Source organism: Anarrhichthys ocellatus, unplaced genomic scaffold (genome assembly GCF_004355925.1).
Source record: "Anarrhichthys ocellatus isolate YVR2014 unplaced genomic scaffold, GSC_Weel_1.0 scaffold11, whole genome shotgun sequence".
NCBI classification, from domain to species: domain Eukaryota; kingdom Metazoa; phylum Chordata; class Actinopteri; order Perciformes; family Anarhichadidae; genus Anarrhichthys; species Anarrhichthys ocellatus.
Window position 1 is genome coordinate 11,805,237 of NW_022280041.1, and position 20,334 is coordinate 11,825,570.

A 20,334-nucleotide genomic window follows, 5' to 3' on the forward strand; every position below is an offset into this window, starting at 1 on the left:
ACCAAAAAAGTCCCTGAAAAATATAGGACGGTTTCATTTTCTTGTGATCTCTATTCAGTAGAACACGGCACAACGAGAGACGCTACTTGTGAGACGATCATTCTGTGGGTTTCATTGTGCCCTCCTGTACTCATTTGTATTAACAGAACAAAAATCCTGTTGAATGGAACTCTGTAGACTAATTCAAATCAATTTGGCAGTTCTCTAGACAAGTCAGGGAGGCCCGAGCAATATATCACTGCGAGGGCAAGCATAAATACCCACTAAACACATTTTAATGACAGACACACTCACGGCTTAGTGGTAGCCATTAAGGAAAGTCATTAGCGAGTAAAGAAAATCAGCCCTCGATTTGATGAATAAAAGACGCTGGCAGATGTTTTAGATTTACTAACCACTTTTACAAATAAATGTTTCACTACAATTTGTGCTTTTATGTCAACCCCCTTTGGGTAATTGTTTAGAGGGAAAGAAATCCCTTTCACTGACTATTGCTACACCACAAATTTCCTCTTGGGTTTTGTTAAGACGCCCTGTGACCCACTGGCTACAATTTCCCTCCGAAGGGAAACGATCTCGGGCCGTTTGTCTGGGAGCCTGACAAGCAGAAGAGTATTGTAAATCTCTGCCGCTGCTGCAACCCTTCTCAACCTCCTTCTACTGGAGCAATGAATTCCTCCCTGCATATTTTTAATTCAGTAAACCGCACTGTAGCCACTACATGCATATAAAACTGTGGACTCTTTCCGCCTGGAAAATACAGCTCAATGGCTCCCCCCGCTGCAGCAATGAGGACACTGCACGCAAGGGAGGGGGCAGCAGAGCAGTGCTGCGGTAGAAAAAAAAGCTGCTGCCACTGGGAGGAAGTCAGATAATATTTGGACAGTGGAAAAGGGAAAAGGGTGTGTGTGTGTGACAGTGGAAAAGGGAAAAGGGTGTGTGTGTGTGAGAGAGAGTGAGTGAGAGAGAGAGCAGTAAAGAAGGGAGGGGGAGAGAGAGGGAGCCAACAGGGAAACATGGGAAGACAAAAAAGACGAGTGGGTGGTTGAGAGCACATGAAAGGAGAGAATTTGGAAACTGAGAGAAGTAATGTTGCAACAGAGTTTGTGTGCTCCCACATTCTTCGGTTTTCCGAATGTCTCTGGAAGCAAACACAAACATGTGCACCTGTGTGTTTATCCAAAAGGGGGAAAAAAATCACCGCACTCACGTTGGATGGCACGGAAACGTGGGCCGAAGGAGGGCGAGGAGCCCGAGCCCAAATCAGGAGAGTTCCGCCTCTTCTCCAGGCCCGGGGAAGCCTGCACCGTAATCTTGTGGATGAAATCTGCAACACACAAACACATGCAGCGGATGTTAGACCACCTAGACGGCACACGCCAACACAGAATACACGCACGAGTTTGGGTTTCATGCTCTACTTTACATTCGTACACTCTCGACTTGTTAGGTTGCAACACTTTTTTTAAGCTTCCCTATTTCTCTAGGACAGCCTGTGGTGACTTTTATGGTGGTGGAAATTCAGTTTAATACATGTTCTCAGCTGGGTAACAAGTGCTGTTTCTTTAGGTAACGCTTATTAAGCAGATTTCAGTAGCCTGTTATGTATGTATGTATGGGTGAGAACTGGCCATCTTCAACCGAGCAAGTAACTACTAACTTAGCTGTGACTAACAGCATGCTACTGCTACTACTTGCTACTAGCTAACACTGCTGCTAACAAGCTACAGGGCCCAGTAGGTTTCAGGAGGGAAACTCTGAAATGACTAATGATTAAATCAATATGAGTGATCATTTTCTGAAGAGCAGTTAGCCACGAGCAGTAACTACTAGCATGTAGCAGCAGTAGCAAGCCAGCACTTACTGAGAGGAGCAAGCAACACTGCTAATAATGAGCTTCACTGCTTGGTGGATATCAGGAGGGAAATCTAACCTAATACATTATTAATTAAATTAGTAATTCATGCCTTCAAATTGTGAACAATTACCTCTGATGAATGTGCTCTCAATGTATCAATTTTCTTCCCTCAATCGGTAATTTGTAATCAGAAATATGGTAATAGGGACTCCTTCCCTTTTAATCAATGATTGGTGCCCTTGAATGACTAAATCACGTTTTTCAATTACTTATTGACTTCTATTTAAAGGATATCAAAGAGGACTCAGTGTCATTTTTACTTGCAGAAACCTAAAGTTGTATTAAATGCAGAGGTCTAACAAATTAAACAAAGGAGATATCACTATTAATTTGAGGTAAATAATTAATTATGGGGTTTGACATCGAAATTGATTGCACAAATTATAAATTCAAGGAGAGAAATTTAGTAACTGGAATACGTGAATTAGTCAGTTGAGGTAATAAAAGGTAAAGTGTAATTTGCTAAATTAACTCGTAGCATTAGCTACCAGCATTAGCTAGTACTTGCATGCTGGCTAGCTGGCAAAAGAAGCTAATATTGATGCAACTGCAAAGCCTCACTTATTAGTCTTTTACCACAGCATTAAGAAAAAGTGCAAGAGCAACACGTGATGAAGAAAAAAGTAAATAATAATATTGGTGGAGAGAGGAAGAGACGAAAGGGTGTCAGACAGATATAGTTAGGAGGAGAATAAAAACAGAGACTAGGGAGCTAGAGGGGAAAGACAGAGAGAGAAAGGGGGAGGGAGGGATACCTAAAAGGAAAGAGGGAGAGAGAGAGCGAGGAAGTTGAGCGAGGCCAGCCAGCAGTGTATCCATAGACAGGAAGTAACAAGGCGTGGTTGGCTCACGCTCCCCTCTCATCAACCCCCCCCTCAACCCCCACCACCACCACATCACCGCCCTGCTGCTGCTGGGAAAGGCCTAACCACAACACACACACACAATGTATTTACGCATGCTTGCTCTGCCTAAAATACACTGACACACACATTGAAACACTGAACTGTGTGACATTATGATAGAGGATGGGTATTAAACAGGAGTGTTGGTCAGTGTAAACCTGAGATCCACCTTTAGTCACATAAATGTCTTATGATGGTCTGACATTGTTCTCAGGGCAAGGCAACATTTTGAGGTTTTCAAAATTGGAATTGGAAGCAGCCGAATTTAAAAAAAAAAAATCAGCCTTTAAACCTACACAAGTCCTGTCCTGATAGGAACCTTCAGCAAAGCCGAGCTACAAAATTACAGTTGCACCACAAACTCTCTCCCTCGCTTCCTCCTCGCTGCTCTCTTGTATTTTTTTTGCCTGTTGTTGTTTTTGCTGCTTCTTGAGACTGAGCCAGTAATGGCCCTTGAAATGGAATATTTCGTCAAGACCGTTGGCTGACACAATCTGGATCGTAGTTGGATTTGTGACAGAACAACTCAAAAAACAGTTCAAACAAACAAAACACACACACACACACACACACACACCTTGAGGCATGCTGATCTTCTCGCCATTCTTGCACTTCAGCTTGTGCTTCTTGAAGGTGCCCTTCCTCTTCTTGACGTTGGGTTTCTCCAGGTTCTGGTTCTGGTTCAGGTGGAGGATGAGGAGGCTGAGCTCGCGCTCGAACACGTCCTGCTCCCACTGGGCCAGCTGCTGCTCGCGCTGCTGCAGGAACTCTTCGTGGGACTTCTGCTCCAGGGCCGCTCGCTTCAGCTCCTCCTCGCGGCATCGCAGCTCCTGATGGCGGAGGAGGCACAGGCGGATGAAAGGAGATGAGGAGGTGTTTTGAATTGGAGCAGATGCCAATCGTGTGTGACTGAGGTTTGCTGTGTGAAATGAGCCGCTGAGGGTTGGTTGCAATGAAATCTTTTGGGGAATTAATGGCAAGAGGACTCACAACTTGACAACTTGACATTTTATTCGATGTTCCACAGATTCGTGTTTGAAGGTGTCGGCACAAATTAAAAAGTTGCAGTGTATGTATGGGCCTCTACTTTTTTTTAAATAAAATCAAACTTTCTGTGATGAGCTGTTTTTGTTTCTTTGTGTAAGGGTAGCAAGAATAGCTGATATTGATATCTATAACAATATCTTGGCTTGCTATACCTTTTAAAGGTACAGTGTGTAGGATTTGGTGGCATCTAGCGGTTAAGAGTCAAATAGACCATAAAGCAGGGTATGCTTTAGGGCGGGGCTACCTTGTGATTGACAGGTCGCTACCAGAGCGTTGTCCAGCATGGGAGTAGTCCATGTTTTCGTCTTCCAACTTTAATCCTTTCACAGTATTTTTATAGTTCATGAAGGTTAATTGTAACATTTTGGTCACCTAGGGTTCGATTGTACTTCACCGAGTCACTTCTGGATGCAAAAAAACAAGATGGCGAGAGCCAAAATACCAAACTCCAAGTTTCAAAATGGTGCGCCACAAACCAATGGGTGACACAATGGGTGCTCTGTGACTACGTCCACTTCTTCTATAAAGTATACGATTGTTACCACAGTTTCACAAGCATGTCGGAGAACTACGGCCTTTAGGCAACCTAAAAATGCAAAAGGCTCTCTCTAGAGACAGTGTTTGGTTTGTCCGTTCTGAGCTACTGTAGAAACATGGCGGTGCAACATGGCGGACTCCGTGAAGAGGACCCTCTCCCTATGTAGATACGAGGGGCTCATTCTAAGCTAATGCACTGGCCCTTTAAATTACTATATAGCTTGATATTAAGTTGTTTTATGTGTTTCCTTTGAGGCAAAATTGCAGAAATGTACATGGATGAAAATTAGTTTTGTATGGGTTTATCTTTTGATCAACATGGATGAATAAAAAGAGGTCGACAAATGGTTACTTTACTCAATCGCTGCCTCCTACCTTCTCTTTAGCCCGGAGTTCATCGAACATGTCCTGGATCTCCAGTTTCCAGTCCTGCTGCAGGGAGTGGAAGGACTCCTGCGGCATCTCTTCCTTCACCTGCTGCTCCAGGGCCATCAGCTGGGACAGGATGGAGTTGAAATCGGGTCTGCGGTGGGGGTCCTGGTCCCAGCACTCTGTCACACACACACACACACACACAGTAGACACAGTCAGACACCAGGGTCACTTACTGCAGCACTTCAGATACAGGGTTACTACTACTACGCTCTCTACAGCACGCACAAATAACAGAAAAATATTAGAAATAAGGAAGTAGTGGACCAAAGCAGAGCAAAATGGATATTAAGCAGGTTTACTCTGGAAAAAGATAAAGGGTTATTTAGTCTGGTACTGAGTTGCTTCCTTAAAATGAGTGGAAAAAAATCTAACATCAAATTCAACCTAATTCACTTTTTCCAGCAGTTTCACTTCTTTTAAGCATTTTCTTGAATCAAGGGACCTGAAAGAAGGAAGTAACTCACATACATACAGATTTGCATTGGAAAAAAAGGCACATTTCATCACCCTACCGAGAGGCGTTACAATTTTAAGACTTTAAATCAGGTCAGATTGCTTTCTACAATGCGATCGTTACAACCCATGTCCGATGAGTATCCTGCAACGCCTCCCGTTTTTATTTACACATACTTCAGGCCCTTGTGTGAGCATAATCTAGAGTCAAGCTGATCACTTATTCAAAGTGTTATGCTTAATTAACTTGCTGCGGGGGGTTTTGCATAATTTGCTGCATTACAAGCAGATCAAAAACCAATCCGATAATTAATTAATCCTCTGAGGTGGCTATCGGTGGTTTTGTGCACTGATCTCTTTTTTTTTTTTCAAACACAACCATAGAAGACAAGCAGACATCAAGACAAGGGGCGAAGAGGAAAGACTGTTATCTGTCCCACTTTTTGTTAAAGGCGGGTGGTACCCAGGTGACATTTCTTTTTAACTTGAAACTGAACAAAGGAAGAACACAAACATATTGCACAAGGAGGTTACAGCACAAAACACTTCCTCTCCGCGGCCACGTTATTAGCAACACACAGCACTGTGTTTTCTGAATTTTGACCCTGCTTTGGGGAAATGGGAGGAGAGCGTGCCGGGGAACGGCAATTTGATCTCACGCAAGAGTACTCTCACACCGCTGAACTGAAAGCCATTTGCCTAAACAGTGCACTGGGTGCATTCTGATTACAGTTACAAACATGTGTCCCACCTGACATCAGCAGGGCGAAGGGTTCGGGGCACGTGGAGGGGATGGGCAGGGTGAGCTTGTTGACGGCGACTCCGTAGGCGACAGCGAGTCCGTCAATCCCTTTGTAGGGGACCTCTCCTGTTAGCAGCTCCCACAACAGAACACCATAGCTGGAGGGGGGGGGGGAAGGGACACACAGGCAATCGGGCATGAGACAGCAAACTCAGACCAAAATTAGACACAAGAGTATCCTGGAAAACACGCTTCATACTGTGTTTTTGCAGCACAAACAGAATAGCACTATCAGCATTTTTTGTATAGTGTTAATTATTAAATCAGATCACTGCAGTATCAATATACAAGGCAAGAATATTCATTTCACAACTGTATTAATTTCTAGACCATTGTTATATAGAGGGTATGATTCAAATTTAGTTTTATATTTATTCTCATTATTATCTACCCAAGTTCTTCCTCATTGTCAGTGTTTTGGTACATTTTGGAAAAAGAAATAAATTAGATGAAACCCTAAGTATAGAGGTCAAGATGAAACAGTATGGCTTACATGTTGCACTACCTGTGCTATCATCATTTCAAGTGTTAATTGTGGAAAGAAATGTTATCTAAATTAAAACTGGATCAATCCTGTCACAATATTAGTTTTTTATCTATTTATTTGCGATACATGAAATGTGCCAAATCTGATGCAATATTTTTGTTTCATGCCTACAAACAGATTTGCAGAACAGATACCAATATATTCCAAAATATGAGGATTCAAATACTCTATATGCTGGTACTTTTACAAGGATATTGGCTCATGTAGTTGTGACATAGAAGATACCACCTCGGGTCATCACCGGTGTTTAAATATTTCATGGTCATTTCTTCTCCTCCCTACATACCTTCACATTACACATCGTTATCATGGAGCTGACGGAACAGAACCAAGACACATTTGTGCAATGGAAAATTTACTTGGTAAAACATGTGCTTGCAAAGCAATGTGAACTCACGCATGCAAAAGTTGTACAAACACACACACACACACACACGCAGGACTTGGATCCAAACACCGTCAATTAGCCCTTGCCTGGACCTGAGTGAACACACTGTGGAGGCTCGCTAAGTGGAGAGCGCAGGCCGCAGCCTCTTTTTATTTTAGTTCTTTAATTACAACTTCCACACGCTGTGACTGTGCTGAAGCGATGCTCGCCGCTCCCCGAGGCGGTCGCTGTCTTCGGGTACGGATGAGAAAAGAATAATAGAACAAAGATTACCTTTCATTTTCAGAGCGGGGCCGCCTGCTTCATTCTTGTTTTTTTTGTGCTTTTTTCCAGATTTATGCTGCGATTTGCTGTGAAAATGAGCTCGCGTGGGTTTGTTGTTGATAGACGGGGAGATGGAGACTGAGATGATGCGTGTGTGAGCGGTAGTATGATGACACTGAGCCCATTAAGGTAGTTAATATAAATACACACTCTTACTAAAAAGGGTTCCTTAATGCACCAGAAAATTCCTTAAGTAGCTTGTACCATAGCAGAACCCTTTTCTGATGTTCTCAAGAATGCTTTCAAAAAGGTTCTCTGGAACAGCCTGTTCAATTGGTCCCACATAGGCTCTGTGTGGGGCTGCGAATACCCATTTAAGAATGGATTAAATGGTCCAAATCCACTGGATTATAAATTAAAGCATAGCATATGAGAGTAACTGCTATAACCACGATGCAGCGAAGCCGTGAATGTGTATTACCACTTTAGTAAATTGTTTATCTTGTTCCCTACTGGGGAGCAAAAACAGCCCCGCTCGCTTCATCCCACATGTAAATTCATATACGGCCCTTAGACGCCATCATGAATCCCCCCCTCAACACATCACACAGTTGTTTGAGTCATCATTATAAAACCACAAACCATAATCAAGGGACTCTTCTCTTTCTGTGTAGATGTGACCAAACACACACAGATACGTGTATATCTCTCTCACACACACACACACACACACACACACACACACACACACACACACAGAGCTATTCCCAGATAAAGGGCTGCGGTTGGGTCTGGTGTGTGGCCTCCTTCTCCGTCTGTGCTTGAGACAATGGGACAGTGTGCAGTACAGATGTCCCACAACAAAGCACAGAGCAGCCCTTTGAAGAGACGCCGTCACGTGGCCGCGGTTCGGTCTCGCTGCAATCCATCATTCTCGCCATCACTCTGTCTCCCACCATCAGAAGGGGGCGACTCCTCTGGTTGTATAGAAGTCTATGAGAAAATGACTCTACTTCTCTCTTGATTTATTACCTCAGTAATAAACATTGTAAACATGAGTTTATGCTCTCAGTCGCTAGTTTTGAAGTCTTCTTCAATAAATGATGGTCCATTTAGAGTCAAATAAACACAAAGCAGAGTATGCTTTAGGGCGGGCTATCTTATGATTGACAGGTCGCTGCCGCTACCAGAGCCATATACGCCGTCTCTACGTCACTGCTCCGCCATCCAAATATGGTCACTTCTCATGCAACTCTCAGCAAAACAGCGAATAAGTGTTTCCCAAGATGTCAAACTATTCCTTTAACTAAAATGGTAACATAAATTCCATTTAAGCACACCTTCACGTGTAATAAAAAACAATTCTGAACCGAGCTTCACACACGAGCGCTCACCTCCAGACGTCGCTGCCCTTGGAGAAGGTGGAGGACTTGATGACCTCGGGGGCCATCCAGGCGTAGGTGCCGGCGGTGCTCATCTTGGTGGTCTTGTGCCACTCCCTCGCCAGGCCGAAGTCTGTGATCTTCAACGTCAGACCCTCCATACATTCATTCTCTATGGGCTGAGCCAGAAGGACTGGAGGAAGGAAGTCAGGAGAAAGGTTTTAAAGAGTTAAATATGGGGAGTGATTAAAATACAACTGAATGCATCCCCGCAAGAACTTTTATTGAGTCTTTCTTCAGTACGCACATTTTGTCACTTCCTGTTGTCTTCATGCCACTACAATCCACACTGAGTATCCTATGCTACGACATTTCACAACATGTGGTCAAATGGGCAAAAAAAGAGGGAGCGCCATTTTGAAAATGAACGCTCAGAGTCCAGTAGCTCCTGTGTGATTGCTGTGTTACGTAAGCCGAACACTTCCTACTGCTGCTTCAGATTAAAAGCTTCCAAACACTAGAACCACGAGAAGGCTTTTATTGTGAAGCAGCTACAGGAATATTTTCAATATCAAATAATAATGTGAAAATTATTATATATAAATTGTATGAAATATATAAATGAACCAACCTTTTGTGGAAAACATGAAGACATTATTAAAAATCACTATTCAAATATGTCATTTAATCACAGTTTTAGAAGATAGAAGAACAAATTAGACCCAATCACTGTAAGTAAGTCCACGTTCAGAGAAGTGAACAAAGCACATAACTGCTTGTAGTTAAATGGACCAATAACAATGTTGTCAGAGTTGATCATCTTACTGTGTGAAAAGATGCATGATTATGGTCTGCTATTTCATGCAGACACAGAGAGACAATTCACCCGTATCCAAATTTAGCGAAGACATCTTTTGACCTGGCCGTGCTTACTGGGACCACAACATCTACTGAGAATGGGTATATTTTATTTTATTGCTTAAATATGACAAAAGCAACAGCCATTTGATTATTTTAAAAAGTCTAGAATCTGATTGATGAACCCGTATTGACAGGGACGGACAACCCTGACAGCAGCAACATAATGGATCAATCAGATACGGATGACTGATGCTCAAGAACAGGCCTCTAAACATAGCCACAAACGCCGAAATCCAAAATGAGAAAAGTATACACTGTAAAATGTAATAACCCTATAAGTAAACACATTTTGGTAACCAGCCAGTGCTGTGCGACCACGCGGCGCTGGAAGGCTTTGTTTCCATGAAAATAGAATGCGACGGCGAGGACGTCGGTCGCTGCGGTGTGACTCTGTATCACATGCCTCGCTGTGATCGGCCGCCCGGCCTCTCTTCCCCTTTTGTTGGCAGGCTGGGCATCGCACAGGGCAAGGCCGCCCATCAAACGTAGGGAGGAGAAGCAGCAAAGAATTTGACTTATTATAGGGAAGTAAGACTCCTGCTATTTGCAGTCACTTTCTGACTTTCTGGGCTCGGCGCTCTTCTTCTTTCAACTGTGTATTTTGCTGAAAAATCCTCTCGAGACTTTCTTTTCCACACATATATGAACGATTCTCTGTCTTTGTTGTCTGTGTCTTTGTCTGTCTCTCTCTCTCTCTCTCTCTCTGCCTCGCTCTCTGACATCCTGTGCAGAGCCTCGTAGCCCAGAGGCGGCGGGTTTGACGTCACAAAGGAATGCATCACAAGAGGTTGTGTTGTCTGCAGTGTGTGTGTGTGGGTGTGTGTATGGGTGTGTGTGTGTGTGAGCAATTGCGGCACCCAGTTCTGCTGGAACCACACACACACACACACACACACACACACACACACACACACACACACCTTCCACAGCAGCAGCTTATGTGATTTTTGTCCATTCTGTCGCAAAAGATGAAGACAAGTGCAAAGACAGACTTCACATTCCTGACAGCCAGACAGCTTTTTTCTTTAATCGGGGAGAAAAAACAACATCAGGGTATGTCCATCACAAACTTTCCCATTGACTTCTGCCTCGAGACACAAACAACAAGAGAAGCCAAAGTAACCAATGGCCAAAACAAAATCAACCTCCACAGAGAGAAAGAAAGTGCCCGCTCGTTTAACCTTTTTTTTTTTGTTGTTGCAGAAAATCAATTTTTGTCCATTCTAAGGCTGAGTTATTGTTTCTTAATTACTGCAACAGGCCCTGATCTCTTACTCCGCTTCTTTTGTCCGCCTGCCGGTCAGCCTCTGGTAAAAGCAAGCCCCAGTCAGTCACCCCTATTTCCACCCGGCCGCTCGCTCGCTGCGTTGTGACCCCACTTCCAGGAAGTGACGCCCGTATCGGCCAATTAGCCTCCAGTGGCCAGGCCCTACCTTACAAAAAAAAAAGAATTGAAAAAAAAGAGAAAGAAAAGAAAACTTGGATTTTGTTGTTCCGGCTTGCTGTTGATTGTGCACAGTAAGCCGCTCGCTATTTTAGGAAACTGAGGTTAAGAGGGGTCACATGACACCAGACGCTAACAGGCGCGGAGAGGGAACAGGGAGGGAAGTGCAGGTGCTGCGGTAGAGTGGGCTGAGGAGACGGAGACAGAGGGAGAGGTGACGATGGTTATCTTATGATTGAGAGCCAACGGTGGCCGCCCGTTGGGCCGAGAGATAGAAAAAATGGCGAGCGCACACCGGTCGGTCTCACACAAAGCACTCATTCTACGTGGGCAAAAAGATGCACACACAAGACGCTTAAACTAGTACACTCACACTCTGTGTCCAATTTCTTTTCGCAAAACACCAAGCTGCACACAAGAAGCAAAGTGTGAGATGTGTGTGCACACACACACACACACACGCAGCTGAAGGACACACGGCTGAGCTGGGGCGTACAGTGTGGGTGCTCTTAGGGCATCATATCGTGAATAAACTTTAATAACAAGCACATACTTATTCTAATTTCTCAGGAAATCAGATTTTTTGGGGGAAAAGCTCAACATTTTCAAGCAAAAAAAAAAAAAAAAAAAAAGGTGTTTCATCAAGCGTCAGCTTTCAACGGAATAGTTCAACATTTTAATAACAAATATGCTCATACGTTTTCTGTGAGATGAGATGTCAGGATGTAATTAGCCTAGCTTAGCATGAAGATTGTGAACAGAGGGAAGCTTGGCTCTGTCTAAAGCATGGACTGTAATATAAGAGGTGGACATAGGTCACTTATTGGTTTGTGGACTGCTGTTTCGAGGCCTCGAGTTGGGCATTTTCGTCGTTGCCATCTTTACTTTTTGCAACCAGTAAACGAAAGTGACCATATTTGGACTGATTGATGTAGAGAAACCGTATTTTGTCAGAATGTAGCCCCGCCCTAAAGCATACCCTGCTTTATGGTCTATTTGACCCTAAATGGACCATAATTTACTAAATGAACATCATGCTGTATTGAAGACTTGAAACTAGAGATTGAGACCATAAACTCATGTTTACAATGTTATCAAATCAAGAGAGAAGTAGAGTCATTTTCTCATAGACTTCTATACAATCAGACTTCTTTTTGCGACCAGAGGAGTCGCCCCCTGATGGCCAGTAGAGAGAATGCAAGTTTAAGGCACTTCAGCATTGGCTTCACTCTTCAGAACTGGAGGTTGATGCCTGGTCTACAGTTCAAAATTACGACTACCATCATCTGTAAAACGCACTAATCAACATGTGTCTCGTTTGTTTGACTCATACTCAAAGAAAATTGGAAGATGACAACGTGTTGCATGATGTCACAGTGAGGTTGCCAGTTTTGAGACCGAATCTGTCAACCCGCACTATAACCTGAGACTCAGCACATAGGTGCTGGAATAGTATAGTAGATAGTATTCTATGCAACCTGTAATAAACATTTAACTTCAGAGTCGTGAGAGGCAAAATAAAAGTCCCTGACCCTATCTTACACTAGCGCATGTACACACACACACACACACACACACACACACACACACAGATTTATTGAAGGGTTCTGACGGTTTCATAACACACACACACAATAAATATATCTAACCAATGCATATAAATGCCTCTGCACTTACAGGACAGATATAGCCTACCTGTCCACGCACCCATGCGTGCACGCGCATATGGGGCCACAACACTCATCTATGCGCGCGCACACACACACACACACACACACACACACACACACACGCGTGTGCAGCTAAGCATAGAAACGAACATGCAAATCCACACAAGGAACAAAAGCCTTTTAGCAGCCTCAGCACAAATGCACACCACATTCTTCTTCCACTTCCTGAGCTGAGGCAGAGTGCATCCACAGTTCAGCCTCCCTCCTCCATCCGCAACCATCACACGGACGACGACTGTCGCATTAGTCAGCTGCTTACTGGACGGTATGTGGCAACGCACTGTGTCCAAATCAGCCACTGACCCACATAAAATGAAGTCTGCGGCGGACATCTTCAAGACTACACTGGAAAGTTTAAAGCAGTGCACTGAAGTCCGGATGGGTAACTTCCAAGTACTGCTGGGGAGGGGGGGGAAATATCTCTGGATTTATATAAATTGTATTGGGCTTATACAATAAGGGTACACATGATGTTTCACCTGCATCCTCTGGTGTCTCTCACCTGGGATCACATTTCGAGGAGGTGTGTTCACAATCAGAACAGAACCTCCATCTCTCCTTAAGAAGAAAGAATAACAGCGAGTATCATGACTAGATCAGTTTTGCCCTGACAGAGCTTCTTCCGGAGGCGAAACCAACAATGTCGCCACAAAAGCACCATGATAGATCCCCATGGCAACAGGACTCTGTTTGGTATTGTTTGTTGTTCTGAAACAAGAGAGAGTCAGTTGCAGACATGACTCCTACCAGCAGACCTGAGTTTGGTGCTGGGACTGAGTCAACCCGGCAGTAAGATTAGCGAGGGTCCCAGTGTCGGGGATTTTTGCATGGTGCGTTACAGGGCTGACTTTAAAGTTGAGATGAAATGAAAAATCTTTATTTTTTATGTCAAAACCCAATCAGCTTTTCTTCCTTTAAAACAAAATACGACGCGTGCATACATAAGCTATTACCAATCACTTTCAACCAATCCTTATCACGCTACATTTGAATGCCCGCCCACTTTTTAGCGGCCCAATAAAATGCAACGGATTTGATTTAGATCCTTCTTGATACTGTACACATTGATTATTCCACTTCACAGTACAGATGCTAACTTTCCTTTCACTGATAAAGTACAAACATGTCCATCCTGGACAAACCATTTACTTGATCATAATAATATTAATCTATTCATTCATTTTCAGAAATTGAACCCTTTAACTGCCAGTTGGCTTACATAATGCCACTCTTGTTTTTCATGAAAAATAAATACAGACATTTTATATATATGTATATATATATATATATTTATTTTACCAATATGCTAAATGCTAGGGGGATTTTAGGATATGTCAATGATTAGCAACAACATTGATTTTGATGCATTTTTATTTTTTGTGCAGGAAACCATAAAAATAGCATGTTATTTGCCCCATGAATAAATTACTCGATCTGTAGTAAAACGTACATTTTACAAGACAGGGCTCTAGATTTAAAATCTGATATAATAGAATGTATAGTTTAATTCTGTAACGGACGTGGGATCACAAAAAGTGGTTTTAAATGGTCTTGATTGGGGCCATTTTTGTCCTTCCGGGTCTGTATTTGGGCAACACAGTTTATTATAGATTCAAAATAGGAGCCGAGGTTGAACTTCCAAAATTAACACACTATAAAAAAACACCCAAAATGTATGCCAATACGAGAATAATGCTGTTTCTTTATTGGTGACTTTTTGCCTGGGACCTGTTAGCTTTAGCTTAAAAGTAATTTAGCACAATATCATGTATGTAGCCACCAACTGCACTTGTGAGACCCCTTTCACAAGATTCTCGCTTTTAAAAATGAGTCAGCTGAAAATGTTAAAAAGTCAACTGGATACAGTTTGTTCAACCACCTCATGGAGCTAATGTTAGCTTAATTAGCTAGCTAGCTAAACCTAAATCTGCCGGCTAGTTGTCACTTTAGCTGGCAAAATAAAGAGTCACCAGCTAGAGACCCTATTGTTTCAAAAGTAAGTAAGAATGTCCAGTGGTAAATCTGCCCTTATTATCATTAAGTTGTAAAGGTGTCGTTTGAAAAAGCAAAGCTTGACTGGCATAGCAACAGAGACTAAAGGAAGGCTTAGGTAAACGTTGGATTCATCTACAGCACCTGACATACCGAGAGCAAAAGCCTGGACAGGGTCAACGTCCTGCTCAAGGACATTTGAGAGGACATGTGGCCGTTGCTGAGCACATAGAACAGGTAGAGGCCGTAACCTTTCCTCTTTCTCTAACCACTCAGCCCCGTCACCGTAACATGCCAGATGCAAAAGTCTGCTCCACAGAGCCGCTCTCTGCCCCGTCACTCTGCACCTCATTTAATTATGTTTTCTCCATAATTCATTGCTCAGCGCATTTTTCTCATGTACGCCGTCATTCCTCACCCCCTCCGATCTCCGGCAGATAGACTGATACATCAGTGTGTGAGTATGAGGCAGCTAGAGGTGGCTGAACAGATGTTATTTTATAAAATATCTGCATAAAGAAAATGACCCACTGACCAAAAGTCAAACTTTCTATGAAATTGAAATATCTGTATCGGCTTTTAAATAGCCTCATCGGTTCAACCTAAGCCTCCTCTATGCTCTCTCTACCTTCCTCCCCCCCCCTCCCTCCCTCCCTGCGCTGCACCCGTAGGCGAAAGGGAGAATTCCACCAGGGCGGGGGCTTTCCCCAGGAAGAACGGGAGCTTTGTCCCCTGAGGGACGAGGCCATAGGCTGACAGACAGTCTGGCAGCTTGTGCCCAGGCAGCCAGTGAGTGAGAGAGTGAGAGAGAGTGATAGGGCATAATCACAGTGCAGAGGATGAAACCAGCACTGGAGTTTCGTCTCAGCTCGGAGGCACGCACTAAGTTCACTGGGTGTAGAAGCTAGACGGCGTCTGTGAGTTTACAAACCAGGCCACAACTGACTTAGAACTAGAGGAGGCTGCAATCAGTCTGAGGAGGCATTTCATTCTCATGGGATGGATGTATTCACCCCGGTGTTTCCCAAACTATTCTTTTTGGGGACCCACTTTTCAACAATTACAAACCATCGCGAACAAATTCACAAGAGGCCTTATCTATAAAATCAGGAGGAAAGAGAATTTGTACAAATGAATGTTCCCAACCATTTTTACTGCCATTACCACATCCCTTATATTATCTTGAACAGGGAAACCAGCCACTTTAAAGAGATATACATTTGATAAATCTATATATATACACATATGCACATATACATACATGCATATAAATACATATACATATATATGTATGCATATAAATACATACCTACATAAACTCTATGGAAGATATTCTTTGGGAATGACTGCTCTGTTAACTACAGTGACGTCATTACAACCTGACACACAAATGTTGGTTTTTACATTTTATCTTGCTGCATAGTGGAGTGCGTTGACACACTTAATGACTCGTGTAATGTAAGAATACATGCTGTTGATCAGGTTTGTCAGGTATTTGTCTTTCCGTGTTGCCAACGTCATCTGAAATTCCCTCACTTTTATTCAATAACAAACGTGGTGCTTTACCTGTTGGGCCGCTTCTTAAAAACCATCCCAACATTGTACTGGGGGTTTGTACATGAATACTTGTGCAGTATCTGTATCTGTTGCCAGGTAAAAAGGCTGTGAGGCCCTGAAAACGGTCACTTATTAACAATCCTGCGCTCGTGTGTTGAAGTTTGACCTTCATTAGCGATATTTCCTTCCAAACTCAGACAGAGGGGCCGGTACTGGCTTGAAGGTCGGGTTGGGAGGGAGCGCTGATGTTCTGACGACGTAAATATGGCAACTCAAACATGAGCAGGTACAAAGAGCCAGGAACTACGGCTCAGGAACTCAATTCAGACCCTGTTCACGTTGCTCACGCTGCAGATACATTGTTAAAAACATTCCTGGGTTCATAGAAGTGTTCCTGCGGTAGAAAGAGGCAATAATATCACTCGACATTCAGTCTGTGATTGTAGCGACCTTACATTAATATTAATGTGTTTCTCCTTCTAAAAGACTTCAAATGTCTGAGGAAGCGGAGCTGCTTCCAAGACATGATTTCAAACACAAAGGTTTAAGTTAAAACTGAGGTGATGTGTGCATGTAGTCAGAAAAAATAAGTATTTTATTAGAAAGCTGTCAATAAAGCAAAACAAAACTAGAATATAAACATGAGAACGATAAGTGAAAGAGGAGGGGAAAAAAAGAAGCGAAAATTCACAAATGTATACTTCCTCGTGTCCCTAACTCAAGCACCCCATCCCAAAAGGGTCAGAATTAAAATGACCACAAAACCATTACAACCTGCCAGCTATAACAAAGTCAACAACTGATTGTAACATCCTTTTATCTTGGTTTCCTTCCTGACCTCAAAACAAATGTGAGCCATTTTCTCTTCCACAAACAGACGTGCAGGTTGCTGCTCATTTGCACGGGAACGGGGTCTTGTGATCTCTGCAGCGAGAAAGAGAACGAGGCTTCAGACCGGAGAAAAGACAACAACAACACACTGAGTTCTGGAAAGCTCTCCACTTCCTGTGCGCTCTGACCTTCCTCTGTCTGCTCTTCTTTTTTCTTTCTCCTCCTCCTCCCCTGCAGTTGTTCTGCCCCCTCACTCATCCTGCTCCAACCCCCCCACACACACACACTGCAGATTTCATGACTAAGCGTGCTGTGCAGTCATTGTGTGGGCTCATCTCATTTTGCACCTACAGTACATAGTGTACACAGAATGTGAAGACAGGCTACATGGTGCAGATACTGTATACAGTATTAGACTCCGCTCCCTTTCTTATTAAAACTAAGAGCAGGTCCGCATAAAGAACTGTACTGTTGTGTAGTAACTCCAGAATCGGATAACTTTGATTTTGATTAAATATGTATTGTTACACTGGCTGCTGTCTAGAAACATAAACCAATATAGTGCAATAGTTTGATTGGACTGCACTCCAGTATGCTTGGATAGTGTTATATCATTTCTAATATTAATACCACAGTTTTACTTGAAATATGGATTTTCTGACCTGGAAGAAAGAGAAATCACGAGAAGCAACAATATTGCCGTTAAAACTGCCTAAAGTAGAAAAGGCAAACGTTTCTAAAGAAAATGAGTACTTAAAACATTTGAAAAAGTCTAATAACTGAAAGAAGTTGAAGTGGCTGTCGAACTACCATTAGTGAAAGAAGGTGTAATGGCAGTCACAATATGAAAGTGTAAGCACCGAGTGAAGAGCAAGTATCACTTGTCAAAGTCCTGAAAGGAGTTGTAATGTCACTTGCAGTGCGAGTGATAAAGTGAGCCAGAAGGGTGAGTTGAAGTAGAAGTCCTGAAAGAAGCTAGTGCCCGTTGAGGTGTATTTGTACTGAACGATGTCACCTGAAGTGTCGGCTTTGAAAGCAGTAGAAGTGTCCAGAAGTAAATCAATGATAGCAAGCAAAGTAATTAATAACAACACACACTGATCACTTATTTATTACTTCCTAGTTGGTAATGTTCACTGTGATGATGGGCATTAAAGAGATAGTTCAGCATTTTTTAGGGAAATACACTTATTTGCTTTCTTTCTGAGAATGAGCTGAGAAGATCGATGTCAAGCTCATGCTCTGTACTTAACGCACATACATGAGGACATTGTTTCTAAATCTACATTTATCAAACTAAATAACATGTTGAGTAGTGAGTGAGCTTTAGGCCTGTTTTTTTTTTTGTTCTTCAGACTGGTTGTTTCCCCTCGCTTCCAGTCTTTATGCTAAGCTAAGCTAATCACCTCTGAGTTTTCAGCAGCTCGTGAATCTACTTTTGAATAAAGACAGTAGAGGAACAACGGAGCCTGGCCGCTGTCTCCCCCCGCCTTATCACCCACTGACACTCACTGAGCCAGCAGCTGAGCTTGGCCTCTGGTGACCCCGGGCCCCCCCTCGGACACGCCAATCAGCAAACTACCGCTGAAGATGCAGCCATGTTTATGGATGGGTTACTTAATGACGATGCATTCTTTCTGCTACACTTGACATTTGAGGTTACTTCTCCAGCTGAATAAAAAAGACCTAACCTTTGCACAAATTTGCTCTTTGCGGTGGCGAGGATCAAAAGTGTTGAGCTAGTCGAGTAAAGTTTTAAAGGACACACTTTATGGGTAATTCCTTTAGGAGCCAAAAGCCATCATGGCCCCTCCGATAGTGGGAACAATGCTGCGGTCACTTCAAACGCAGAGCAAATTTTACGCCTCACTCGCCCGAGGTTGACCACGGGACATTTGTGTTTCCTCGCGTCACTCGCACAAGACGTGTCAGAGATGAGCTCCATGTAGATAGCAAGAGACGATTCAGAGCATCTTCGATGCCAGCGAAGATGCTTTTTTTTTTTTCCATCATCAACCATGGCCGGAATAACCGCAATTGCTGATTTGTCATCGCAAAAACAAACGCTGTTTTTGTCTGAGTTCATAACATCATCCGGCGGTGTTTCACCGAGCTGTTTTCACCGGACCCAGCAAGTCACACGTGGGCTGAATAAAGCTAGTATGAACCCAAAATAAACAGGTTTTGCTGCTCTTTAATTACGATAAAGGGATCAAAGGGATGCCGAAATAACTTCCTCACGACGCTGATTTGTAAAAAGTCTAAATTTATGCTTTGTCAGGTCTGTCTGCAAGACCAAACAGCATTTAAAATGCATGTTTTCTGAATGGAGTTTGGATTAATTAGGGCTAGGCTATGCTAACATTGTAGCTGCTCCATACATTTATACACATTTTCGTGCAGTCTCATTCTCGTCACGTGGAAAATTCACCTGGCATTTGGTGCGAACACTCCATAAGAACAATGCCCACTAGATCATAACTTTAATCTTCTCATGTGTCACGAACATATTGATATCAATGTTAATATACAGGTGCATGACATGAAGGCTGATATGGTGGTGCTAGACTAAAGACAGATGTTTTCTTCCCAAACAAGGGACGTATTGACATCCATTCATGGGTGATGATGGTAGTTACATGATCCATAGGTGCTGACTGAGATGAAGGCCAGGTGTCTGACACGCGGACTGCATATGTATTGTATGTGCTGTATTTAGTATCTTGTTCTTACATAAGACAGCATCACTTCTCACACATACACTGCTGAAGTGAAGAAGATTTGACTGTAAAACTGAAGAGCAAAAGTGTAGCTGTATTCACTTCACCGCTAAATTTCCATCTGTAGATAGGATTTTTATCGTGTTCTCTTTCTCTAATTGTGAGCTGAACTTTGTCATTGGCTCCGTTATAAACTAAACTACACATGCTAAGTGGTAATACAGCTACCTTAACAAAACACAGGTGCATGTTCAGACTTTATCGAGTTTAAAATCCCCCCCATTCCCTTCACTAAAATGTCTAAATTGCCCCCATGATTTCTGCTGCTGAACAGGGCAATGTGTGTGTGTGTGTGTGTGTGTGCGCGCAGTGGTAACAGGAGCAGTTCACCGCACACATCACACAGTCAGCCGCCACACACACACACACACACACACACACACACACACACACACACACAC

At 43.0% G+C, this 20,334-nt stretch overlaps 1 protein-coding gene across 1 annotated transcript in view; it reads right to left on the reverse strand.

Annotated features, from left to right (window-relative positions):
- The window catches only part of LOC116385361 (mitogen-activated protein kinase kinase kinase 11), a 32,497-nt gene that overhangs the window by 6,657 nt on the left and 5,506 nt on the right, over positions 1 to 20,334 (reverse strand). Inside the window, exons 2-6 of the mRNA XM_031850753.1 lie at positions 8,691 to 8,871; positions 6,047 to 6,195; positions 4,783 to 4,958; positions 3,401 to 3,653; positions 1,211 to 1,327 (exon numbers count right to left, since the gene is read on the reverse strand). Coding sequence (XP_031706613.1) covers positions 1,211 to 1,327; positions 3,401 to 3,653; positions 4,783 to 4,958; positions 6,047 to 6,195; positions 8,691 to 8,871 — 876 coding nt within the window. The remainder of the gene's footprint in view (positions 1 to 1,210; positions 1,328 to 3,400; positions 3,654 to 4,782; positions 4,959 to 6,046; positions 6,196 to 8,690; positions 8,872 to 20,334) is intronic.